Source organism: Fukomys damarensis, unplaced genomic scaffold (genome assembly GCF_012274545.1).
Source record: "Fukomys damarensis isolate Sample0158 unplaced genomic scaffold, DMR_v1.0_HiC HiC_scaffold_8, whole genome shotgun sequence".
NCBI classification, from domain to species: Eukaryota; Metazoa; Chordata; class Mammalia; order Rodentia; family Bathyergidae; genus Fukomys; species Fukomys damarensis.
Window position 1 is genome coordinate 33,726,858 of NW_022900920.1, and position 26,825 is coordinate 33,753,682.

General features: G+C 44.2%; 1 protein-coding gene across 1 annotated transcript in view; it reads right to left on the bottom strand.

The window, feature by feature from the left end:
* Wnt8b (Wnt family member 8B) overlaps positions 1-26,554 on the bottom strand; it is a 28,615-nt gene extending 2,061 nt beyond the window's left edge. The window contains exons 1-6 of the mRNA XM_010626495.1: positions 26,486-26,554; positions 20,922-21,026; positions 5,540-5,573; positions 1,986-2,124; positions 864-989; positions 8-150 (exon numbers count right to left, since the gene is read on the bottom strand). Of these exons, the coding sequence (XP_010624797.1) occupies positions 8-150; positions 864-989; positions 1,986-2,124; positions 5,540-5,573; positions 20,922-21,026; positions 26,486-26,520 (582 nt within the window). The 5' untranslated portion in view covers positions 26,521-26,554. The remainder of the gene's footprint in view (positions 1-7; positions 151-863; positions 990-1,985; positions 2,125-5,539; positions 5,574-20,921; positions 21,027-26,485) is intronic.
* Between the last annotated feature and the right edge of the window lie 271 nt (positions 26,555-26,825).

Here is a 26,825-nt window from a genome sequence, read left to right on the forward strand (position 1 = left end):
GGCTCACCTTGCGGCCCGCCTCGTTGTTGTGCAGATTCATGGCTGCCCGGGCGTCCTGCCCAGTCTCCAGGGCATCGACAAACTGTTTGGAGATCGCCTCTCCGAAGCCCACGTTGTCACTGCAGCCTCCCCACAGCCAGCCTTGGCCCCCTGGAAAAGCGGAAATGTCCTGGGTCCAGAGTTTCCCACACTGATGTTTCGGATTGACCGAGCAGGGCGTGGGGTCGGGACAGGAGAGAATTACGGGTGGGCTGGTGCCCTGGCTCCGGATTCCTCTCGGTCTAGAAGGTTGGTTGCTGTTGGCATTGCCACCGCCAGCTTCAGCCACCCCTTCCCAGGGTCCTCCCGCTCCTGCAGTATCAGGAGCGCGGGAAGAGGAGGCGGGAAGAGCAGAGTTCCGTGGTGGAGAGGGAGGGGGACGAGAAGGACGGATGACCATGGTGAGGGTGAAGGGTGGGAAGCAGAGACGCAGGAAATACCCCGTGTCTGCGAGGAGAGAGAGGGCTCCTCTGCGGGGCGTTGTTCTGCTACCATCAGCATTGTGTTGAAAGAGATCCCTCAGCGGGAGAACAGGGCCCCAGCTACTTTAGCCTTTAGGGTTTGGGCTCAAACTGGTCGCTCTCTCCGTGTGATTTTCCTACGACAAAGTCTGACTGTGTTGCCCAGGCTGACCTTGAGCTCCCCATCTTCCTGCCCCAGCCTCCCCAGTACCAGGATCACAGGTGTGTGCCAGAACACCTAGCTGTCACCCTAATGCAGAAGGAACAGCTTTACCCCACCGAACTTCCCGCCCAGCTTGTCATCCTCCAAGTGAATTCCCCTGGAATTCCCCTGGCCGTTTGAATCCCTGCAGCATGACTCACCCAGTTGCCCATTCCGGGAGTCATCACAGCCACAGTTGTCAAAGTCTCCGAGGCTGCAGTTTCTTGTCAGAGTATACATGACGCCTGCAGAGCTGATGGCGTGTACAAACGCTGTCTCCCGGTTAGCTGCCAGGAACCAAAGAGCCAGAGATTGAGGAGAGACATCACAGCCCAAAGAAGCGCCAGCCATGCAACCTACTTTTAAGGCCTTCCCCAGCAGCTCCATCCGTAGCCCCATCTTTATAAGGTACCTTACCCTCTTCCAGACTGCTCCATCCCTGGCCTCAGCCCTATATTTCTCTCATCTTTTCAGGTCATACATTTTATGACTAGAGGGCCACAGTGTTGTTGACATGCATGGTTATAAGGGATTTAGGTGGGTAAAGAGCCTAAGGAAGAAACAGGAGATGAATGTGAAGGCCAGGTGAAGACCCATCTTCACTTCCTCCTGGAACTTTGGAGTCAAAGAGGCATGTCCAGCCGGGCATGGTGGCGCACACCTGTAGTCCTAGCACTCGGGAGGATGACGCAGGAGGATCACTGTGAGTTCGAGACCAGCCTGGGCCACATAGTGAGTTCCAGGTCAGTCTCAACTACATAGTGAGACCCTGTCTCAAAAAACAAACAAAACAAAACAAACAAACAAACAAAAGAGGCACGTTCAGTTGATCTACAGAAGAATCTGTTCTGCAGCCTTTCGTTTGCCGGCATGGTCACTATTTATCATCACTATCGGAATCTGGTTTCCCAGCCCAAGTTTTCTCTTGCCCAGTGCCTCTCTGCTCAGAGTGCTGGAAGAAGGGGCTAAAAGGTCTGAGAAATTGTGACCCTGACCCTCCTCCTGGTGTATCTTCTATTGTCAAGAAACCTTTAGCTGATTGGGCAACCAAGGGTGCTATGGGTTGCAGATGAGACAAGGTCTATTAGTTAAGCGTAGAGGGTGTTAGGGAAGAAAGAAGAGCACTCTATAGATAGGAAAGCAGAGGTAGAGAAAGAAAAGAGGAGATCTGTGAAGAGGAAGATGTCCCAAGAGAAGAGAGGTGTGGAGGAGAAACGGTGCCATCCCCCGGGCCCAGCCTGTGGTCAGGGGATCTGAGGACTTGTGGCCAAGGCTGTCCTCACCACTGCGAAGTCCACCATGGCTGGACAGCTGCAGAGCTCTCTCGGGGCAGTTCCAGCGGTCCCAGGCAAACTGATACTTGCATTCTTCGATTCCACTCTGTGCACCAGCTGCCACACTGCTGGAGTAGATCAGGTAAGCCTACGGGGTCAAAATTCAGCCTGAATTTAAGAGGCATTTCCCCAAAACTTCTCGTCCATCCCTCCAAAACAGTGCTGGAGTAAGCACTTTAAATATGCTGTCTCATTTAGTGCTACAAATAACCTTATGAAATAGGGGCCATTTTATAGATTAGGAAACTGAAGCTTAGAGAGCAGAAATAGACTAAATTGCTTAAGGTCCTATTGCTAGCAAATGGCAGAACTAGGAAATAAACTTTTATTAGACTGCCTCTCCAAAATGAGCCCCAGTCATACAACTCACAAATTTTCAGTTATGCATATCCCATTACTGTGTTAGAAAATAACATGTTGAGCTTGGCATGGTAGTGCATACCTGTAATTCTAGCTCCTCAGCAGGCTGAGGCTAGGTGATTACAAATTTGAGGCCAACCTGGGTAACACGTCTTGTCTCAAAGGAGCCAAAATACACACTGGAGAAAACACAGTTTCTTTAACAAATGGTGCTAGGAAAACTGGATATTCACTTGTAGCAGACTGAAACTAAATCCCCATCTCTCACCCTCTATAAAAATCCATTCAAAATGAATAAAAAACCTGCTGTTAGGACCTGAAATTTTGAAACTGCTGACAGAAAACAGAGGAAACTCTTGAAGCCATGGGCACAGAAAAAGACTTCCTCAAGAGGACTCCAGTAGCTCAGGAAATAATAACAAGAATTAATAAATAGGATTACTTCAAATAAAAGTTGCTGCACAGCAAGGGAAGCAAGTAAGCGAGAGAAGAGACAGCCTGCAGAATGGGAGACCATCTTTTCTAGCTACTCTTCTGACATACAGTGGTGCCTCAGTTTATGAACTTAGCTCTGCATGATTCTGATTGTGAACCTAATTGGTCACAAGCTGAATAAAAAATTCCCATAAGGTTCAGCGTCACCTGATGAGTTCGTGCACGGAAGCAAAATTTTGCCAAACGTTTCTGTTCGTGAACTGAATTGTATGTAAACCGAAGCATTTGTGAACTGAGGTACTGCTGTATCTAGAATATGTAAAGAACTCAAGAAACGTAATACCAAAACAACAAATAGCCCAATCAACAAATTAAATTGAATATGGCAAGTTAATTGAATGGACGCTACCCAAAAGAAATGCAAGTGGTCAATAAGTTTATGAAGTAATGCTTACTATCTTTAGCCATTAGGGAGGTGCAAATGTCTTAGTCAGTTCCCTCCTTGCTGGTACAAAATACCCAACAGTCACAGCTTAGCGGAGGACAGGTTTATTTCGGCTCAGGTTTCAGTCCATAGCTGGCTGCCTCCACTGCGGGATGGCATGGCAGAGGGATGTCACAAGGAGAGCTGCTCACCTCGCGGTGGCCGGGATGCAATGCGAATGAAGGGAGGCGTGGGTGAAGGAGAGAAATCCTTCCGGTCCCACCCTTGGTAACCCGCCTCTTCTGACCAGGGCTCACCTCCCAACAGCAAGTCAGCCCCAGTGTCCCCACAATCCTGCCTGTGAGTGCAGGAGACGCTCAGAACATCTGCATACAAACCGTAGCACACATCAAAGCTGCACTGACATTCCGTCTCAGCCTATCCAGAAAGACTAACATCGAGAATACAAAGAACAGTAAATGCCGGTGAGACCCTGAAGGGGGAGGGGGAACAAGGGTGGGACTGTAAATTAATATGGCTGCTATGGAAATCGATGTGGAAGTTCCTCAGAAGACTGAAAACAGAGGTCTATACTACCCGGAGCAGTTGGCCAGCATGCCACAGGGATATTTGAACACCTGTGCTTACTGTGGCACAATTCACAATAGCCAAGACAGGGAACTAGAGGCCTGTTACGGCTTGGATTTCTATGGACCTTCAAAGCCTCATGAGGTGATAAGGTGGGGCTTTTGGAGGTGGATGGAGCTAGGGTGGGTCATGCTGGGATTAAGGCTACGAGATAACTAAGTTAGCCCACTGATTGATTTAGCGCAGTTCTGAGTGTGGATAATAGCAAGACCCACCCTGGGTGTGGGTGGCCCTGCCCAAAGGGCAGGTGGCCTGGGTAGAATAAAAGGGACAGAAAAAAAGTGGCCGCTGCTGCTTCTGCTGCTGATGTTGCTTGCTGCTTACTGCCTTCTACCTGCTGACATGCCATGCACTGTTTCTCCTCTGAGACCCCCCTCTGCCATGCCACCCTGCCTTACAGCCAGCCAGTTATGGACTGAAATTCTACAAACTGTGAGCCAAATAAACCTCTCTTTCTTTAACTTTGGGTGTCAGGCATTTTGTCTGAGCAATGAGAAAATAACCAAAATAATGCCCAACAGTAGATGAACAGATAAAGAAAGTGTGGTATATGTACACAATGGAATATTTTTCAGCCACGAGGAGATACAAAATTGTGTCATTTATAAGAAAATGGATGGCTCTGGAGATTATTGTTTTGAGTGAAATAAGCCAGATTCAGAAAGGCAACTATTGCACATTCTCTCTAATATATGGAATCTAAAAAAGATTACAAGAAAGTAGAAGGGAGCCCGGGCGTGGTGGCACACACCTGTAATCCCAGCACACTAGAGGCTGGGGCAGGAGGATCCCTGTGAGTTCAAGACCAGCCTGGGCTACGTGGTGAGTTCCAGGTCAGTCTCAACTACATAGTGAGACCCTGTCTCAAAAAACCACCACCCCCAAAAAAGAAAGAAAGAAAGGAAGTAGAAGGCAGAAGAGGGACAAAAGAAGAGGGAGTGAATAAGAGGGTTGGGCTGGGTAAGAGCAAGTAATGGGTGGTGGATATGAGCCAAATATAAAAATCGAACACCCCAAAGTGAGTCCAGGGCTAATGGTGGGAAAGTAAGATTAAAAAGGGCTGGGGATGCAGTTTAGCACTAGAGTGCTTGTCTAGCATGCATGAGGCCTTGGGTTTAATACCCAGAACTGCAAAGCAAATGAATAAAAAGTAAAAATAAAAGAAGAAAATAATGTTTTGGATCCGGAAATGCCCTTCTCTGTAGAGGTCGTGTAATACAATTCTAGCAGTTGAACGATGGGGAACTACATTCTACATTCTACCACTGTAGGACGTGTGACTGCAGCCTAAAACCCATGGAAGCCTGTTGACATTTCTGGAAACTCCAGCCAAAAATTCAGAATTGGTGCTCCTAGGTGCTTTTCTGGGCTCTGACATTAGTTTGCTGGATGGCTTTGGGTGTGCCTCAGTTTTTCTGTTTGTAATATGTAGCACAATATAATAAAAGGTGTGGAGATAATGAAAATGAATCAACATGTCTCTTCTTTAGACAACAAGTTAAGCTTAGTAACCATATTAATCAAAGAACTTTTTTCTTTCTTTGGTACTGGGAATTGAACTCAGGACCTTGTGCTTGCTAGGCACGCGTGCCACCACTGAGCTACATCCCCAGCCCTCAAAGAACTCTTTTCTTACCTTTGGACCAGTCATCAGGAAATTGTTCACTGACCTAGGAGAGAAAATAAACACAGTATAATGGAGAGACACCATCTTATTTTTGCTTCCAGGAGTAGTAAGGATTACTTCAGCAAATACAATTCATTGGAAGAAAAGGAAACTAGTTTTATCAACAACATTAGGAGCCGGGCGTGGTGGTGCACGCCTGTAATCCCAGCACTCGGGAGGCTGAGGCAGGAGGATCGCTGTCAGTTGAGACCAGCCTGGGCTACATAGTGGTTCCAGGTCAGTCTCAACTACATAGTGAGACCCTGTCTCAAAAAACAAACTAAAACAACAACAACATTATGAATAATATACTAAAGATAATGTATTTAGTAAATTAGAAGTAACATTTGATTTTTATCGTGCCATGGAGTAGGGAGCTGGCATAAACTGTGACTCTGAACTGGACACTCCAGTCAGCAATCATGTGTTGGTCTTAAGTCCTTATTATTGTGGGCATTATTTCCTCTTTTATAAATAGAGAAGCTGAGACTCAATAAAAAGAAGAAAAGAAAAGTTACCTGAGCAGTATTTGAATCCAGGTTTATCTGACTCTATGGGACTTTAGAAGGATAGTTCTCTAGTACGGAAGAGATAAATAGAATATCTCTCTAGGGTTGAATCACAGTGAAATTCCAAAAATAAAAATTTTGATTGTAAGAAATGACTTGTTTTTTACTTTTAAAAGTAACAATGGTTGGACATGGTGGCGCATGCCTGTAATCCAAGTACTCGGGAGTCTGAGGCAAGAGGATCACTGCGAGTTCAAGGCCAGTCCAGGCTACATAGTGAGTTCCTGTCCACACACACACACACACACACACACACGCACACAACCAAAAACTAAAAATAACACTTGCCATAATCTGTGTTCGGCTGGGTATTTATCACAGAGAAATGACTTCTTTTTTACTCAGGAATTTGTATTCCCATAGACACTTTTTTTATGAGAGTTCCAAACTGGAAATGACCCAAATGTTGTTCAAAGGATAAAAGGTTTAAAAACAACTGGCATGAGCATGGTGACTTACGTCTGTAGTCTCAGTATTCTAGAAGGGTGAGCGCCGGGGATTTAGCCCAGTGACTCATGCCTGGCTTGTAAGTGCAGGGTCCTGAGTTCAATCCCTGGTATCAATCAATCAATCAATCAATCAAATAAAAAATAGAAGGATGAGGCAGGAGGATCACAAGTTCAAGTCCAGCCTGGGCAACTTAGTGGCCTAGCAAGACCCTGTTTCAAAATAAAAGAAAGGCTGAGGATATAACTCAGTGTGAGGACCCTGGGCTCAAATACCATAAAAAATAAACAAACAACAAAAAACAACAAACTGGCACATGCACACCATGAACTACCTACCACTGAGCAATACAAAGGAATGAACTATGGATGAAAGCAATAACTTTGATGAAACTCGAAGAAATTAGATGGAGTGATTAAGTTAATCTCAAAGGGAAAAATATTGCATGATTCTATTTATGTAACAAAAGTGAAATAATATACAATAATTATAGAATTTGGAACAAACTAGTGGTTGCCAGCGGTTAAGATTGAGGGACGGATGTGATTATTAAAAGTAACATAGGGCTGGGGATTTAGCTCAGCGGTTCGGTGGCCTGCCTTGCAAGTGCAAGGACCCAAGTTCAATCCCCGGTACCAAAACAAAACAAAACAAAAACAAACAAACAAAAGTAACATGACCCCAGGCATGGTGGCACACACCTGTAATCCCAGCATTTGGTTCGAGGTCAGCCTGCACCACATAGCGAGACCCTGTCTCAAGAAAAAAAGGTAATATGAGAACCAGGCATGATGGCACATCCCTGTAATCCCAGCACTCGGGAGGCTGAGGCAGGAGGATTACCATAAATTGGGGGCAAGCCTGGACTATATAGTGAATCCCAGACCAGCCTGAACTACACAACGAGACTCCATCTCAAAAGATTACACCCCCGCATGAAAAAATAACATGAGAGAGTATTGGAGTAATGGTAGGATTAAGTGTCTTGACAGTGGTAATGGTCACATAGAACAGTATGTGTGGTAAAATTGTACTGAGCTACACAGACTACATCTACAAGTACAGGTAAAAATGGATATTGTGCAAAAGATGTAAGCTGTTAACACTAGGGGAAGTTGTGCATGAGGCTTTTCTACATTTCTTTGCAACTTTTGCAAATCTATAATTACATAAAAATAAGGGGTTTGTACATATATCCATACATGATTTACAGTGCTGGAGAATGACTTCTGAATAAAGTATGAAAATTAATCAAAATATACTATCTATTATATTTTCCCCATTATAATGGGAGAGTAACATGGAAATTGTTATATATGGTTCTGTGAAAGCTGGTGTCCCTTTGCCATTCTTAAGGCTGAGGAGATAGTAGGTATCACCAGAAAGGAGATTGGAAATGACTAATGGAAAGTTCAGACTCTCATTGGAGGACACAAGGGCTTCACTAACTCCCTTTGTATAAGAAACACATGACACCTAAAAAGTAGACAATACTGGCAAACTGGGGGTCAGCCGTATGAAAAGATGAAAGATTTTGAATGAGAAAAGCCATGGGAAGTCATAGAAGACGGTAGAACTGGCAAGAGGAAGGCCTGCATTAAAGCTTGGCAGGAAAACTAAGTCAGTGAATGAAGCGCTGGCTTGTTGGGTGTGGGGTGGTGATACCAGGAAAGGACAAATCCAAGTTCGTTGTGCTCTAAATAATTTGCAATGCCAACGCCATTCTGTGTTTAGAGATACATTTCTTTCTTTGTTTTGTTCTCCTCCCTGCCTCCCTTCATCCCCCATCCCACACCTTCTTTGTGCTAGGGATTGAACTTAGGGCTTTTACACCAAGCTACATCCACGGCCCGCCCCCGTTTGAAATTTTGAGGTAGGGTTTCATTAAGTCCCGAAGTTGCCAGTTCGGGTTTGAAGTTGTGATTCTCTTGCAACAGCCTCCCACAACGCCAGTCGTTTTCCAGCGCTGTAAATCAGGTATGGATATGTGTACAGGCCTCTTACAGGTATGTGCCATCACCCGCACAGATACACCTCTGATCTTTAAGGGTTGAGCCTCGGGGAAAGGAACCTGAGTTAGCCTTGACTCTAAAGGGCAGTCTTGGCGTTAGGAATAACTGTCAGAGGTTTTGGACGTTATCGGGTCAGACAGAAGCAGGTTCCCATTCCACAGGACAGACATGATTAGGAGAGGAGATGGAACAAGACAAAATGTGGGTGACAAAGACACAGCATTTCCACAGCCTAGCTAAAGACTCTTCCTCTGAGAAGATTCTATGTTGAGATAATGAGGACTGCAGGGCAACAACTCTAGAAGATTCTCCTCTCCTAGGAGACGCTAAAAACATACAAATTCGTATAGTACATTGGCATAGCCCAAGTGGTTAATCAGTCAGATTAAATTGCACACCTGTTTGTGGGAAAGGAGTGCAGCCCTTGTTGGGACAATAGCCCCGTGAGTGACTTGTGTCCTTAATTCCTGAATCGTGTGGCTGGCTCACTTGTGTTCACAACACTAGGAAAGACTAGTGAGCACCAGAGGAAGAAGGTCTTGCTCTTGATTAAAGAGACAATGGCATGATGTGCTTTGGGGAGAGTAAGACGAGTGCATAGTGAATGTGCATTGTGAGAAGATGCAAAGAGAACTAGCAAGGAGTCCGAATGTTTGTATGGGTGTCACATGGACAGGCGTGGCTTTGAAGGAAAGACACTAACATGAAAGACATAAAATTTGTATAATGAACTGTGGTTTCTCTGCAGACAGAATGTGATACAGTCATATTTTATAGATGTGATACTGAGAGCAGAAGTGACAAAAAAGTATAAATAAATCAAACCTCATCCCAATTAAAAACCTTTGTATTTCAAAAGATACCACCAAGACCCCAGCGTGGTGGCTCACGCCTGTAATCACAGCACTTGGGAGGCTGAGGCAGGAGGATCGCTATGAGTTCCAGGCCAGCCTGGGTTGTCACATAGTGAATTCAAGGTAGCCTGCACTACAAAGTGAGACCCTGTTTCAAACAAAACCAAACCAAAAAAGCCGCCAAGAAAGTGAAGAACACAACAGGAGAAGAGCCAGGCATGGTAAGCACACACCTGAAATCCCAGCACTCTGGGAGACCCTGTTTCAAAATAGATGATGCAGCTCTGTGTGAATAAATAGAGCTCTGTGTGAAAGCCCTGTGTTCAATCCTGGAAAAATAAAATAAAATAAATGTTTTAATTAAAAAAGAAGAAAGCAGCCGGGCGTGGTGGCTCACGCCTGTAATCCCAGCACTGGGGAGGCTGAGGCAGGAGGATTGCTGTGAGTTCGAGACCAGCCTGGGCTACACAGTGAGTTTCAGGTCAGTCTCAACTACATAGTGAGACCCTGTCTCAAAAAACAAAACAAAAAAAAGAAAACAAGGGGAGTAGGAGAAAATATTTTCCATTATTTTCATATACCTGGTAAAGAATTAATATTAGTAATAGAGAGAGTTCTTAACAAGAACAAAACAACTCAATTAATAGACAACATGAGTCTACATTTCTTCAAAGAAGATATACAAGTGACAATAAACACATGAAAAGATGCTCAGTATCCTTGGTCACCAGAGAAACACAATAAGAATTTGTACTCCCTAAGATCAGTAACATAAAAATCACAGGCAACCAACACTGATGAAAAGGTGGGAAATTTGAATGCGCATACATTGCTGGTGAACTTGTAAAATGGTGCAGATACTTTTGAAGACAGTTTGACAATTCTTCAAAAGGTTACATAAAAAGAGTTACCATGTAACCCAGGAATTCTTTTCCTAGGTAGGAGTATATTCAAGAAAATTGAAAACATGTGCCCCAAAAGACTTGTACATTAGTATTTGTAGCAACCTCACTTATCTTCAAAGCAAGACAACCCAAATGTCTGTCAGTTGAATGGGTAAGTAAAATGTGGCATATCTGTAATAGAATATTATTTGGTCATAAAAAATAAAGCACACATGGGTGAACCTTGAAAAAATTTATTCTTTATTTTTTGGTACCAGGGTTTGAACTCGGGTCCTTGCACTTGCAAGGCAGGCGGCGGAACCACTGAGCTAAATCCCCAGCCCCCCAAAATTATTCTAACTTATAGAAGCCAGTTGTTAAAGGCCATTCATAAAGGAAACCTACAACTGGTATCCAAACCACGGCATGAATTCCCCACTCATGGGCACACTCTGTTTTCTTGGCCTCTACAGTGATGAGCATCAGAATTTTAAAGGTGAAAAAAAGGCATCTAAAGAAGCTTCTTGAAAAGGAGAAACTTCATGGAAAGGGGAAACCAAGGAAAGAAGAAGGAAAAAGAGCAGTGAATAAATAGTGTTGGCCATCAAGACAGAAGATTTCTTCCTCAGTGATCAAGAGAAGAGATGCATCTCCAGTCTTTCCACATCCGAGTGGAATGCAGTTCACCAAGTGAGGGTTCTCCGGAGCACAATTATCTCGTGTGGAAGTCTTATTTCCATTAAATTGTGCCTGCTTTCTTGAACACATCCTAATTCTGCAAAATTATTTTGGCTTTGGTTTTGTAATCTGAGTTTTACTTAATTCTCTAATAGGATGAATACATAATTTATTATTTAATGACTTATTTGGGGGTGCTTATGGGAGGTTGGGGAGTGGAGAAGCAAACTCATAAATGAATGCCCTAAAAAAAAGCAAGTCTCTGTAAAAATTTTAAGTAGGGGGCCATATCTTTGAGGCTTATTTTTATTTTCCACATGATTATCGAAAGTGTCTTGTGTGCACAGTGGTCTTACACAGTTTTGCTAACACAGTTCCACCAGTGAGGCTCAGCGCAGTCTCTGTAGGGCTCTCCAGTTCCTTCACTGGGCTGAAGAGCTGCTGACAGTCAGGTGACCAGCAGCATTGCTGGGCCTTCTCAGTTCTCTTCTTAGAACAAGTGTGCTCCTGGGTGCTGTAGTCACTCAGTTCAAGAAATTTCTGGTGCCCACAGCCCACCAGTTCTCTGGTCTACCCAGATGTGCTAAAGCCATGTGGTAGCCCTGCTTGGAGCCCCTACAAAGGGTGTCCTTTTGGACACTGCCATCCATGCACAGGAACGGGAGGGCAGAAAACACTGGTGAGTGGAGTCCCTGTCCTGTGCAGTCCTCCTGGGCTTAGCCTTCAGGGACACTTCTCTCTTGTACGGTGTGTAGTGGACACGGCCCCGGCCAGCTCTGGACCTCTCCCTGCCTTCACCCTCTGAACAAGCAGCACTGGAGCTTGCTGATTTCACAGAAGACCCTCAGACTTCTTATTACCTTGATCCTGGCATTTTCCATCTTCTGGAAAGCAAACCCATGGGGACTTGTGTCACCAGATAAGCGAGATAATTTCTCAAAAAATCTCTGAAGCTTTAGCCTTGCTGTTATCCACAGGATCCTGAAGAGGTGGCTTTGGTGACAGCTTCTCCCCCAGATCTGCCTCTGGCCTTTCTGTGAGCCCTGGTGCAGGAAGGTAGAGGCAACTGCCACACTCTGCCAACTCCCGTGGGCTGCCAGGGCCCGTCTGCCCTCCACCCATGTGCTGTCTGCCTCCACTCAGAAAGCTTTCACGAAGCAGCTGCTCACTCACACCCTGCATGCTGGCCACCAATCCCGAAGTGAGGCTTTACCTCATTCTTTGTTCTACAGTCGTCCCTGTAAGCTTTTAAAGCCACCTGTCCTCCCAAGTTAATTTACATTCAGTGACAGTTTGGGGTACTCAGATCCTGTACCTCACCATGTGTGCTGAGCTGGCGTGAAAGCTTTCACTATAAGTAGCTCTGCTCTTACTTGCTCTGTCCGGGCTGCTCAGCCAAACTCCTACCGCTTGCTTGTCCTCAACACCCTGGCCACAGCCCCTCTATCATCATCACTTGCGAAGAAGCCCTTTCCCTTCCTTTAATGACCACCTAAGTCCTCGCTGTGTTCCTTGTCAGTAAGTATCTTCAGCTCTTGTTAAAGGACCCTGCTCAGACCCAGTGACCTTCCTGACCCCAGGCTGCAGTGGTCTCCACACAAGAACCCCTGGCCTTTACCTCACTTTCCCTTGCTCATCTGCTCCAAGGACCTTCTTTGCTAGTGAGCCTCTGTGGCTCGAGTCTAATCACAGTACTGCAGGGTTCACAGGCGTTTTACTGAGCCACTGCAGCTCCTTAAATCCCCGTGGGTTCCACGTCTTAATGCCTCTCCCATGGGTGGCACTTCCTCCCGACTCCCAGTTCTACAACCATCCACATCATCATGCGGAATTTCTCCTAGGGAACCGGGACGGGAGGGGAGGGGTTTGGATCAGCCCAAGTACAAATGCCTCTGCTTCTCTTTCCGATCTTGGGAAGGCTCCATGTTACTTTCATTTGTCTGCGCGTTTTGATTTTTTTCTTCTAACATTCATGATTCAGAGGTACACACACTACTAATGCGTGCCCCTCTTCACCTGATTCCACTGAAAAGTTTACATTATTTTATTGCCTTGGGGTTCACAGAGAATGATTACATCCAATTGTGGACCTGGGTTTGAGCTGTGTCTCCCTTTTCGGATTGAGTCTGCAAACTTGTGGTGCACATGAGATGGTTTGTGCCACACCAGTCTGTGGCCTGCAGGTTGGCAGCCATGGTGAGCATACATGGGTCATGTGGTATGGAGGCAGGCACCAGACTGGGTGGCCAGCGTGATGATGCTGTGTTCACATTTACTTGTCCCTTTGCCCATGGCACAGACAGGTGCTGGACCAGGAGCACTGAGCAGAAGCTCTGCTCATACTTGTCCCTTATTGTCACTGGGATCTTGGTCCTGGGCCAAGCTTGAGTGCTGGGCTCCTCTCTCTCTTTTTTCTTTTTGGTACTGGGGATCGAACTCGGGTGGTGGAACCACTGAGCCAAATCCCCGGCTTTTCCCTCTCTTCTTTGAGTACTTTTTCCCAGGAGGCAACTCAGGCCCACCAGACAGGCCCCCTGCAGAGCAGCCCTGTCCGGGTGCTCCCGGATGCATTTGAGTCCTTGGTTCATGTAGCATAGACGTGAGTTAGAGGTCCTTTCTCTATGCCTTATCCATGATTCTTTTTTTTGCACCAGGGATCCAACTCCTGTCCTTGCGCTTGGCAGGCTGGCAGCGGAATCTCTGAGCTAAATCCCCGGCCCTCTTGCTTTTTTAAAGCAGATTTTTAACATGCTTTTTCAGAATTTGATGTTTTCCTCACAATATCCAGGACTCTTTTCCTGGTACCCTCTATTTCCCTTTGCTTCTGTGTCTCTTCACTTTCCCTACAAGTCTTTGAGTGACCCTTTTGGCTTCTCCCTAACCTTTAACCGCATCTCTCCACATCCTCAAAAATCTCGAGTGTTGAGGTATCCGTGGGCATCCCTTGGGAGAGACCCTCAGTTGTTATGATTGAGGGGCAGCCCTGGGGACAGTAGGAGTGGTGAGAGCACGGGCTGCAGATTTCCCCTGGAGACTGACACAGGGACTCCAGGCAGGCAGGGGAAAGGTCCGGAAGTGTACAAAGTCCGGACAACAACTTCCTGTCAGAATTCATCTCCCATGCAGCTTCTGGTCCATAGAGCTTTAACCATGCCTGGCCTGGGAGAACCCAGAGTTACTCCTGTGTGATTTCATGGCTCCTTTGTCTTGCAGGACAGCACAAGAGCACACGGGCCTACAGATGTGTGAACCTGCGCACAATCACACAGTCATAAGGCCTCGTGGATAACTGCGAAGCTGAATTTCAGAGTCTCAAAAATTTTCCTTATCGCCCTTTCTGATGATTCCCAAGGGTGTTTAAACTGGGAGCAACCTGCTGTGCATTGAGAGGCAGCTTCCTCTAAAGGTAAAATTTCTGTTAAGGGCCAGGCACAGTAGTGCACACCCGTAATCGCAGCCCTTGGGAGGCAGAGGCAGGAGGATCACTGCAAGTTCAAGGCCTGCCTAGGCTACATAGAGAGTTCAAGGCTAGTCTGAACTATGTGGTATAACCCTGCCCTGTCTCAAAAAACAAAAAAAATTTTTTTTTGTTAAGGATGAACAGCATGACTAATTATTTTCTATTGCAAAGTATAAATCATTGAAATCAGGCTTTTTCTTATGTAGCTGGGCAAAGGGAGTAGAAGATGCAGGCAGCCGAAGTCTTACCGGAAAGAGAAGTGTTCAGAATTCCAAAGACCAATTCACACCTACTTAGAAAAGCGCCAGTGGGGAGCACACCAGGGTCAGCAGAGGTCTCCTTCACCAGGCCAGGAAGGAAGCCCGGTTTCGGAGAGTGGAGAACCGGGACGTGAAAGCCGGTAGACTGGACTCCTGGTTGGGTGTGGCACTGGCAGGAAGAGAGAAAAGCCAGATGGCTGTGATGGAGACGGCCGCTAGGGAAGGCACGAAGGGAAAGCTCGGGAGTATGTGGCTCTGGCTCGGGCTCCCCTGTGCGGTTCACCGATTCAAACTTTCCTTCAACTGTTTCTCTCTTCAATACAATAATGAAGCGCACTAATGTATGAAAAAAATCTTGTAAATCAACTGGCTGAAAAAGAAAAGCTGAAGAGGTGTGTCCGCAACACGGTCTTTATGTTAACTGTCTATTAAAATCCTACACCATCTCAAAGCCAGCCTTTACCAAGCAACTGTTGGCCGAGGCCAAGGAATAGCCCTGGGACAGCCGTGCACCACGAATCTCTGCAAAGCCTTCTCAGGCACGTTTCTTCCCAAGCGAATCATCAGTTCTCTAGGGATGGCTTTCCCCTGAGAGGAACATGTCATCTGTATTCCAGGATATTTCCGGAACAACAGGCTGTCTTTCCTCGCTCCTGTTGCCTTCATTCTTTGTGTATTGTAACAAAGTCTGCTGAGAAATACTGAGCCACAAAAAAGCATATTAGCACTTAGCATTTCAATGAGGACAGCTGAGAATAAGCTGCTTCACTCTCCTCTCCTAGGTCCTCAGGGAGAGCTGCTAAGGAACAGCTCAGGCTTCTGTGAAGCCTGGCTTCCCAGGAACGTCTCCCAGTCTCAATGGAGGCAGGGAATTTTGTTTTGTTCCTGATTTCTTTTCCTTGGATCCCATATTCTGGACTTTTGAAAATACTTGTGTTATCCATTGCACTGATGGTTGCAGTACCAGTTTATTTCTGTCTCAAGAGGTGGGTATGCATGGTGAGCCCAAGAATTATCCTGTAAAACATCCAGGTGAACAGTTAAAGGTAACAAAATAAACAGGCTTTGGCCTTTTCACAGTAGTCTCACTATCTAATGCAACAAAACCCAAGTGGATAGTAAAAACATTTTCTTCTTGCCTGGTGTGGTGGAGCACTCCTGCAATCCCAGAACTTGGGAGGCTGAGGCAGGAGGATCGCCGTGAGTTCAAGACCAGCCTGGGCTACACAGTGAGTTCCAGGTCAGTCTCAACTACATAGTGAGACCCTGTCTCAAACAATCGAAAAAAAAAAAAAAAAGAAAAAAAAGAAAAAGAAAAAAAAATTCTCTTCTCATCTTCTCCATCCATCAATTTCTTTTCTTTCTTTTTTTTGAACTGGGGATTGAACTCGGGTCCTATCCATCCATCAATTTCTGTTGCCTTTGCCAACCAGCCACTGCTGAAGAAGAAATAAACTCAAACCTGCACTTGAATAACTCATCCTTGTTGGCTAATTTATAATCTGGTTTTCCCAGCTCCAACCCAGTGGCAATCATCTCCGTGAAATATTTCCCAAGGCTCCTTCTAGTTCCTCACCACAGATCTCTCAGACACAGCACAGGGGAGTCCTTTCCCTTTCCCTTATCTTTCTGCTCCCGACCACGGTAGTGTTTGGATGGCTTCAGCTGGGAGAAACACAGCACATCTGAAAATGCTGTACCATGATTGGGCAAGGATTCACAGTGGCTGAGGCTGAGCTAAGGGTGTTCATTACAGATCTCTTTACTCTATCTTTGTAAAAGAAAATAAAAACTTCCACGATATAAAATTTAAAACCAAACAACACGCTCAAGGCAGTAACCTGGGCTCCGCGGATGGCTCGGATGAAGTGAGAAGTGTCAGGCAGGACCGTGGGGATGAGCTGTTGGTCAGCTCTTCCTTTCCTGGATCTTGGTATGAGGTGGGATTTTCCTAGTCTGACAGCGTGGACCTGAAGAGCCTGAGAGTAGGAAAAGCACTGAGGCTGTGACAAGGAAAGGAAAGCACAGTTTTGAGTGACAGGAAAACTCCTTGCGCAGATGGGTTCCATGAGGCCTGGAGAAGAAAATAATTTCATCTGTGGAGCTGGATAGAAAGACTGAACAATCAGCCATCTTACGGAGTCTGGTTGGCACACTGGAACATCCCCTCATAAGGTGTTGGTTCCCCAGGATTCTGAAGCTGGGAACACAGCCCATTTAGAAAATGAACTTGGGCTGGTCAGGTAGTGGCGAATTTAAATGACCCCTCAGGTCATTTCCTCTTGGCCTAGAGAAAGCTCTCACCTAAGAAGCATGCAGAGAAACGATGCAGTCAATCATGGGACTTGTAGTACAGACGGAGACAATCAATCAAACCGTGAAAGTTTCGCTCCTAGTACTGTCTGTCCACAGCACGAGGTAGTTTCTTCTGAGAGCCTCAGAGTCTGGGTATATCTCAAGTGGAAGGTAAGAGGAAACACTTTTGATGGGAACCAAGCTCAGAGTTTCCTCCAACTGTTTACCCAGTAAAGGACCCGATCCTTTACTTAGTAAGAAAAATCTGCTTTCAGAAAAATAAGGATTTGTCCTAAGAAAAATTGTCTTGACCTCACTTTTCAAGCCATATGAATTCTCCTCAGCTTTTCTAATGGAAATAGAAATGAGTGCTTTGAGCCCCATGTAAAGGAATTTTATTTTAAATCCATGAAAGAATAGTATTACCTGATATAGGGCCAGCTTTAAACCAATGTCCAACCAGGAAGAAGAGTGATCTCCGTGGAAGAGAAAGGGTTGGATTAAAACTCCTTTGCTTCTGGTCCCTTTTTCATGCCCACTTTCTCTCTGTGTAACATCACAAATTGGAGCTCCTGCTGCATGTCATAGTGATATCATAGTATCCTACACACACACACACACACACACACACACACACACACACACACACACACCACACCCCAGACACACTGAAGCTGTGCTCAACGCATTACTTTCACAGTCCAGTTTTCACAAGTAAACCTGAAGGAATTGTCACTTCTTTCTGGGATCTCATCAGTTTTGTTGACAATCAGTATAATAATAATTACTGTCTTCCACGTGTAAGCCAGGACAGACTGGGAATGGCACTACTCTGGTGGCGTCCCAAGCCCTCAGCCTGCAGGACTGATACTCATCTTGTCCCTCTCACAGCCACACCTGGGTTTCCAGGCTTTTTGTGGGTTCTGCATCTTTTAATGGGCCCAGGAAGTCACTAGGTGAGTGCCTCTGTTACATCAGTGTATTGCTTTCCAGATTCCAAAGCAGCTCCTCACATCTTTTGTTTTTTCTTTTCAGAGATCACAACCTCCTTGAGGAGGAGACTCCTTTACTAATGGGACAAGTGTAGTAGACTCTTACTTTCCTGAACTTGTTCTTTTAATATCTGTTTGTGGAAAATATTTACATAAAAATAAAAAAATGATGAATTCAATAATTTAAAATAAACTTGTGTTTCACTGTTCACTATATATATCTAAAAATAGTAGCAGATTTATATGGAGAGCAATAGTTTTATCTATAAGCAGGGCTTGTAGAGGATATGGGTATAAAGATGCTTCTATAATAACTGACTCCCATGCTGCGGCCACAGCACAGTGATGAACACTCACTTAGCATGCAGAAGATCCTGGGTTCTTCCCCAGCACGGCAAAAAGCAAAAACAAAAAATTCCTTCATTTGTCAGGGCTCTGGAATATTATTATCAGATGAAATTTCAATATCCATGGACAGGTTATTCTAAAAACCTAAATACCGAGAGCCAAACAATGATGTTTCCTCAAACATTGCCTTAAAAATCCGAATACGTCAGACAAAATTTTACCCTACTGCAGAAGAAAAACTGACCCTGTCTGAACCCATACTACACACTTTAGAAAGAAATGAAGGAATAAGAGTAAGGCATAGATTACCTCCACATCCTGCTACATCTCTCTGGTTTTGAGAGAGAGAGAGAAAGAGAGAGAGAGAGAGAGAGAGAGAGAGAGAGCTGGACAAGACCTGTAGCATTGTAGGACATCATTTCAAGTAAAATGGGGTCAGTGTTTAAAGAAAAATATCATATACAGGCCTGTTCATTCCAGATTAGTAAGAGTATTGCAAGTGCAAAAAATCGCATTGGTTCATCTCTGGCTGTATTATAAGCATTACCATCTTCTCAGCTGTTTCGTGTACCCCCCATTCTATTTTCAGGAACCATAAAGATTAAGAAAAACAAAGGGAAAGATTTTACCCAAGTTACAAAGGATAACCCTCCTTGAAGTGTCCCACCATGAAGAAAAATGTGGCCAATTCTCCTACTACTAATAATAATTATTAATCTTACACTGACTTGCTCAGTAAAACCACATATTGTGGATTAATGTCATCGTTATTCTCCTGTTTTCAAGAGCCCAAGAATTGCTGTTGCTGGACCCTTTGAGAGAGCTGTTTCAGGCAGGCCTGCATCAGAACAGCCAAGCACGAATCATGGTTCTCTATATGTTAAATGCCTTTGAGGTCCTTACATAAAAGGTTGATAATGAAGTATTAAGAGAAACATCTCAAAGGATGTGGTTGGTCAAACTTTTCTGCTGGCACAAAGGGGATGATGACCTTATGCAAAACCTTGATTGTTTCATTATAAGAGTAACCGAGACAGTGTTAAACTTAAAACTCACATTTCAAATGCTACCCCAGAACAGAATCTTGGGCAGAGTACAAAGGTTTAATTCAAACTGAGACTTATAGGAAAAAAATCAATTAAAATCTAACTGCATTATACAGACAATTTGCACATTTTCTACTCCAACTCAGGCAGGGCAAGAGGGAGTTCTGAGACCCTGTGTTTAAATTAGAACTTCTTTCACATCTCCTTTTTCTTTTTTCTTTTTGAATCCAGACACTTGAATTTGGACAGACAAGCCGCCCAGCCACCTTTCAGAGGGGCTGTGTCAGTACGGGAATGAAACAGACATGACCCCTTCAGCAGGGAAGAGGACACACAGTAAAGGTATTTTTACAGAGCAATTCTTCACAATGCCCTGGTGACCAGGGAAAGGAATCTCGTGTTTCTCTTTTGCTGATACTGAATCAGCTGAAGAATACCATGAACATCAGTAGAAACACTCTGAAATCGCCTCTCCCTTTTGTCTTTTTGTTCTCATGAAGGAGACAGAAGAGTTTTTAAATGTTGAAATATTCAGTTAAAATGACACAACATTTTACCAGTTTTTTATGCTTCTGGAAATGCTACAAATGACTGCACTTACTTGCAGCTAATTTACTAGGTTGACATATTTTGAAATCAACCCTCCAATAAAGATGGCTAGTCTCATTTATGATAAGGATACACTCTCAATCAGCACCAGAAGCTTCTTTCAGGAAAAAAAAATTTTATTCTAGCTTTCCAGACGTTTTACAAAGCACTTGGATTTGTATATTGGTTAAGTAGATGGTCCAAAATAGAACTGATAAAAGAGGCTGAACTTGTATGTGAGCTGGGGGGAAACTCCAACAGCATAATTTTTGCAAGCTGTGCTTCTGTGCGTTATCATATGCTTGTTTAGTAACCACTGCGTGTAACATAGACGGTGTATGTGTTTCTAAGAGCTAAATGAGAAGGATAATATTATCTATAGCTTATGCAGTGATTCACAGTTTGCAAAACACTTTCACCTACATTGTCTTATTTTCTGAGCAATTTAAACATTTCAAAATAAATTGAACGCATTAAATACATTTGTAGAGGTTTATATTTTTAAAATCTTTTATTTCAAGTGTGTTTGTTTATCCAATACCAATTTAGCAGCTCAAATACATTTTTAATGTCCAGGGAAGTGACAACAAAAGAGATTTACTTAAAACATTCTGAAAAAATTAGAGTTAGGTTGGAAAGTCCAGGGTCAGGCCCTATCTCCAGCCCTCACCTTGAACACATACCAGAACCTATTTTAAAGCACTTCCTCTTGTCCACAATGCCGATATAAAGATTTGGTACACTGAGGGCCCTAAAGATTTTCTGAAACCAGCCATCACTTTAGGAAGAGCCCTGTTTCATAGGGTGCTTTTTGCCAGCAGAAATCTCACTTCTGGAAATGAAAATGAACATTGTCCCACATATTACAATACACTGACCTATTCCCAGTACCAGGTAGGCAGGAGTCCCGGTTACTTACCAGGGGTGGCTGAGTTGGAAGACACAGGTGAAAAGAAAGATGCACACAGAAGGCTTCATGAGAAACATAATCTTCTGAGTAACACAGGGAGAAAATTCTGAAAAACTGGGAGACAGAAGCAAGATGAGAAGTATTCTCAGTGGTAGTGGAATGGAATTCTCCTCAAAGCCCAACTTCCTTGGTGTGTAAGCGATCCCAAACAGAGTTAAGGGGAGGTGAAATGGAGCTGCCAAACGTCCAAAGAAGAGATTATCTACTTAATTAAAGTTTTTTCGCCCCAAGTCCTTCAGCCAATCAGAGCTCAAGTGCCAGAGAAAGATTGAGTCGATCAAAAGAACCCTCCAGGATCCTCCCAGACAAATGCAGAAGGGGACGAGGAGAAAGAGGACAAAGGAGGGAGGGGGGACATAGCAAATCCCTCCACATAATCACTGCCTGCAGTCTCTCTTCCCTCTCTCTCGCTTTTCCCCACCCACCACATCACAAGCATCCCCTACCCACACACATACACACAGAAAGAGCCTGGTACCCGGAGGGGATTTAGAGGGACTGTGCTTTCCTGGTTGTTCTTTGTAGTGCTTTGAGACTGAATTTACATTCAGGACAGCTTTCCTCAGAAAAAAAAGATACCAGGTCTGGTTGAAGCTCAGGCGCTCTGATTTGAGAATGCAGGTATATACTGTCTAAACTGGGAGGAAGGGCGGGAAACTTCAGGAAGCCTGATGGTTTCTTCCTCTCGACTTCCACCAACCAATTATTTCTGCGATGTTCTCAGCCTCACACTAGGCACTGTGGAAAACATTACAAGCCAAAACACGATTTCTTCCTGTAGTCTAGTAAGGTGATGATGGAAGGGTGTAGTTTAATGAACTATTACATTACTACAAAGGCGTGCATAGGCATTTCGCTTTATTTAGGAAAAGTTCTCTGAAGAAGGTGGTATTTAGGTTTGAAAGAAGGGATGACATTTCAAAAGACAGAAAATAATACCCTTAGAATTCCACCCCCTTAACATCCATAGTGGAGCTAGGAGGGCACCTAGCTCCTGAGTGGTTGTCTCTTCCATTGTCCTAGGGAGGAAAGGTCACTAGCCACGGTGCAGGTGCTCCTCTGAACGCTCCAAACTTACTGCCATATGTGTCCACATCTGCATTTTAGGGTCATGTTTGTGGATGGCTTCCCACGTATGATGGTCTTTGTGTTGCTTCAAAATCCTCTCTGTCCAGAGCTACCCTGCCAGGCTAAACTAGAATGTAAGTATTAGGCTATTTCATTATCTATCTTATTCAGGCCAGTTGATGTAGGGGTCGTGCCCTCATATTTTGACTGAATAAGTTTGTTGTCCACTTGGAATCCTCCAGAACAGGTTTTGTTTTGTGTTTTTGTCCCAGGAATCGAACTCAGGGCCTTGTGCTTGCCTGGCTGACACTCTGCCACCGAGCTAAATGCCCAGACCCAGACCAGGTCTTTACCGGGATTCCAAGTCTTATTGTGAGAAGGGCTCAGTCAGTTTTAACCTGTAATTAATTATTTTGGGTCCTGCGCTGTCTCTGTCACCAGAAGGGCAGTAGCAGGTGGATTCTAGGCTCAGAATGGAGTCCTTAGAAGGGAAGCGGCAGCAACCCCTTCCATCACAGGGGCAGGTTCTCAACATTTTCTTGATGAGAGAATTCCTAGGGGATGGAAAAGCTTGTAGGAGGAGAGCAGATTGGGAGAGTTTTTGTGTAAGAAGAGAGAGCCCCCAAATTAGTCCCCATCTACAAGATACCGATAAAATTAATTTTCAAAAGGGTCAGGGATTTAGCTCAGTGGTACCATGCTCGCCTTGCACACGCAAGGTCATGAGTTTGATCCCCAGTACAAGAAAATTAATTAAAAAAATTAATTCAAAATGAGTTCCTTGGAGAAACATCCCACTCTCTCAGAATTTATTTCACCAGATAAAATTTTAATGTTTAATTGTATTAATACTTCTCATTATAAAATCTTTAACACGACAGAAATATACACAGTGCAATTCCCTTCTAGCAGCCCTCTCTCTTCTCTCCAGGATAACAATGTTGAGTTTTGAATAGTATTTCAAGTTTTTAATATACATATATAAATATGTATGAAAACATTTTTATAGAAATGGGACTATATACATTATATTTTGCAAATACTTTTACTTATTTAATAATATAGTTGTATATCACTTTCTTTCTGTTTTCTGGTACTTGGGATGGAACTCAGGACCTTGTGTGGTGCCACTGAGCTAAATCCCCGCCCTTATATGGCTTTCCAGATTAGGGCCTAAAAATTAATCTCTCACTGTTTCTGTCTCTTTTTCTTTGTGTCTCTCTCTCTCTCTCTCTCTCTCTGTTAAGGACTGGGGTAGTGTAAATAAATTGTCAGGTATGCAGGTAATTGTAGTACTTTGCCAAATATTTAAGTTGTGTTTAGCTCAATGAAGGAATTGACAACCTTTTAATTTTTAAAAATTTTGATTTAATTTAATTGCTACTTCAATCACTTTTTTTTTTTTTTTTTTTTGGCACTGGGGATGGAACTCGGGTCCTTGCACTTGCTAGGCAGGCGATGGAACCACTGAGCCAAACCCCAGCCCTTCAATCACTTTGATAGTGGGGGATAAAAACATAGAGACTTACTGAGGCAGAGCGTCTACCGCAATGGGCTAGGCACAGTGGTTATAAGTAGAACCACAAGTTCCACTGTACTCTGCGTTTGTTTTCAATTTTATGACCCTGTCAATCTCCTCTCATCAACTCCAAATCCTAGTGTTGGAATTTTTCTTAGTGCCTTCAAATGGGAGGTCCCACATAGCAATGACTTCCTTTGCATCATACCTCTAAAATTGAGCAATACAGTACTACATTATTCAGCAACTTTTACAAGTATAGCTATTTGAAAATAAGATGCTCTTAGACTCTTGGGATTTTTATACCAGCAACTGATATGCAGAAACATTTTACAACTAAATTTCTTAATCTTTTCTATCCTAGTTTATCTTCCTTTTGTATGTGTGTGTTTTGTTTTATTTTTTGAGGCAGGGTCTCTCTATGCAACCCAGGTTGGGCTTGAACTTGCAGTGATCCTCTTGCCTCAGTCCTAGTTTATCTTCTGAAGGTTAATCATATTATTGACAATATTATGTATATTATATATACTATATATATTATATATAATGTTATATACTTATGTATTTTATTTTAGGTACCGGAGATCAAACTTAGGACCTTGCTCTTGCAAGGCAGGCAGCGACACCACTGAGCTAAATCCCCGCAATATTGATAAATATATTAATAATATTATTTTAGACCTCAAAGTGTGGAAATTAAGGCACAAGCAGAAAAGCATTACTTTTTTTTTATTTTGGTTTTTGGAGACAGGGTCTCACTATGTAATTGAGACTGACTTGGAACTCAGTATGTAGTTCAGGCTGGTCTCTCCTGCCTCAGCTTCCCAGTGCTGGGATTACAAGCGTGAGCCACCATGCCTGGCCAGAAAAGCATTACTTCTAATGTAATTCTCTTAAATTATTATTAATGTCCTGATACTATATTAATTTCTATGGCTTCAATAGTGTTTTTGTTGTCCTTTTCCCTAAGTATATATATATTTTAGATAAGAGTTTCACCATTTATCCCAGGTTGGCCTTGAACTCACGGTGATCCACCTGCCTCAGCCTTCAGAGTGCTGGGATTACAGGTGTGGGCAACCAAGCCCAGCCTTATTTTCACTTGATTTTAGCCAAAAGGCTGAGATTTTTTTTTTTTTTTGTATCTGGGATAGACCTTGCAGGTGGCAACACCACTGAGCTAAATCCCCAGCCCCTGGCTTTAGTTTCTGATTTTATCTTCAGTATTTCCTTTGGGTTTATTATATTTGCCTTTCTAATTTCTTAAATTGCACAACGTCCTGTTCCCCCTCTTGGGTTATTTCCTCTCCCCCATCTCCTCCTCCCTCTCTTCGGTCTCTTTATTTTCTTTTACTTCCTCCTGCCCTGCCACTGTCTCCTGACTTCTGTCACTGTTGAAATGTCAGCTATGATTCTGTAATTGTCCCTTTGAGGATTTCCTGTCGTACTGCCTTTCAAATACTGTCTACCCCGAGTGTCCTGAAGTTTCACTATGCTGCTTGCAAAGGTGGGTCTATTTTTACTTGCACTCCTCATGATTCGTTACATTTCCTAGTCTGCGGCTTGGTGCTTCCTTGTCATCGATAGGTCTAGAAAGTTCTCAGCGATTTTCTGTTTCCAACATTGCCTTTGCGCCATCATCTTGCTCCTCCTCTTCTGGAACTGTGATCGAATCTGTGTTAAGACCCCTCACTCTCCCCCTTTTCTTCTGCTTCGTATTTGTCTTTCTGTTCTTTGGGTAATTTTTTTGACATCTATCTTCCAGTTCACTGTTTTTTTTCTTCACTTTTGCTGCTGAATATTTCCATTGGGTTTTAAATTTCACTTAGTATATTTTTCACTTCAAAAGTTTTATATGCTTATTTTAAAATCTTCACTGTAATTTTACAGGCTTTTATTTTTAAGATATTAAGATATAAATATTGTTAGATACTTATTAAGATTTTTTTTATTTATTTAGATTTTTTTTGAGGCAAGGTCTTGCTTTGCAGCTCAGGCTGGGCTGAACTCACTGTGCAGCCCAGGCTGGCCTTGAACTCTCAACAATCTTCCTGCCTCAGCCTCCTCAGTGCTGGTATTACAAGTGTGAACTACCACATTGGGCTTAAGATATTTATTTTGAATCCTGTGCTAGATAATTCAAATATCTAAACTGTTTTTAGTCAACTTCTCATTTTATTTTTCTTTCTGCTGCTTTGTTTTCCTTCCTTCCTTTTTCTTTTCTTTCCTTCTTTTTCAGCTTTTGAAGATAGGTTCTGCCTCTACAGCCCAGCGTGGCCTCAAAAACTCATGATCCCCTGCCTCAATCTCCTGGGTGCTGGGTTTGCAGATGTGCACACACCACAACACCACACCTCCTGATTAACATTTTAATTGTAGCAGGGCGTGGCGGCGCACGCCTGTAATCCCAGCACTTGCTGTGAGTTCGAGACCAGCCTGGGCTACGTAGTGAGCTCCAGGTCATTCTCAAGTATGTAGTGAGACCCTGTCTCAAAAAACCCAAACCAAACCAAACGTTTTAATTGTAGTTTTTCCTTTTAAAATTCATCCAAGACAAAAAAAGGAAACAAAGACAATGGCTCACGAAGGAATGGCTCACGAAGGAATGCACAATTTGCTTTAGTTTACAGCACAGAGACCATTCTCTCAACGGGAACTGAGCTCTTGATTTCAGCAATAAGTGAAGGGGAAAAGATCCTGCCCTTTGAAATTCTGAGGGGTGTGGGTGTCCCCGTTGGTGGGGTGGATGAGAGAGGTCTTCTAGTCACTGGGCGTCCACCTGCTGCTAGGGTTAGTTCCAGATCTTGGGGAAGCTGTCCCAGGACCCCTATCGCCACAACCATGCCATTGTCCGTCACCCGGCCACCCCCCCACCCGGCAGCTGACGCGGTTGTCCCGTCCAGCCAAGACACCTGCTCTGTCCTACCCAGCGAGGAGGACGAGACAGAGGTGATCCCGCATATGGTGTTGTCGTGGGAATAGGTCATGAGCTCCCCGTCCGCACCGAGGTCGCAGAGCCCGCAGGCGGCGTCATCCGAGCCGGTAGCAAATGCTCAAATGCTTCGCCATTTGGCCAGAAGCAGATGGCGCCGGTGTCACTCGTGGCCAGTGAAGCGCCGCCGGCACAAGCCTTCTCCAGAGTCTCAGAGCGTGGCCCGGGCGGCACCAGCACCGGAGACCAGCAGTCCGGTGCCGGGAGCCGGAGGCGGGTCACGATGTCCCCGCTGTGTTCGGTGAGCGTGGTCCTCTGAAGCCACAGCGCGCCG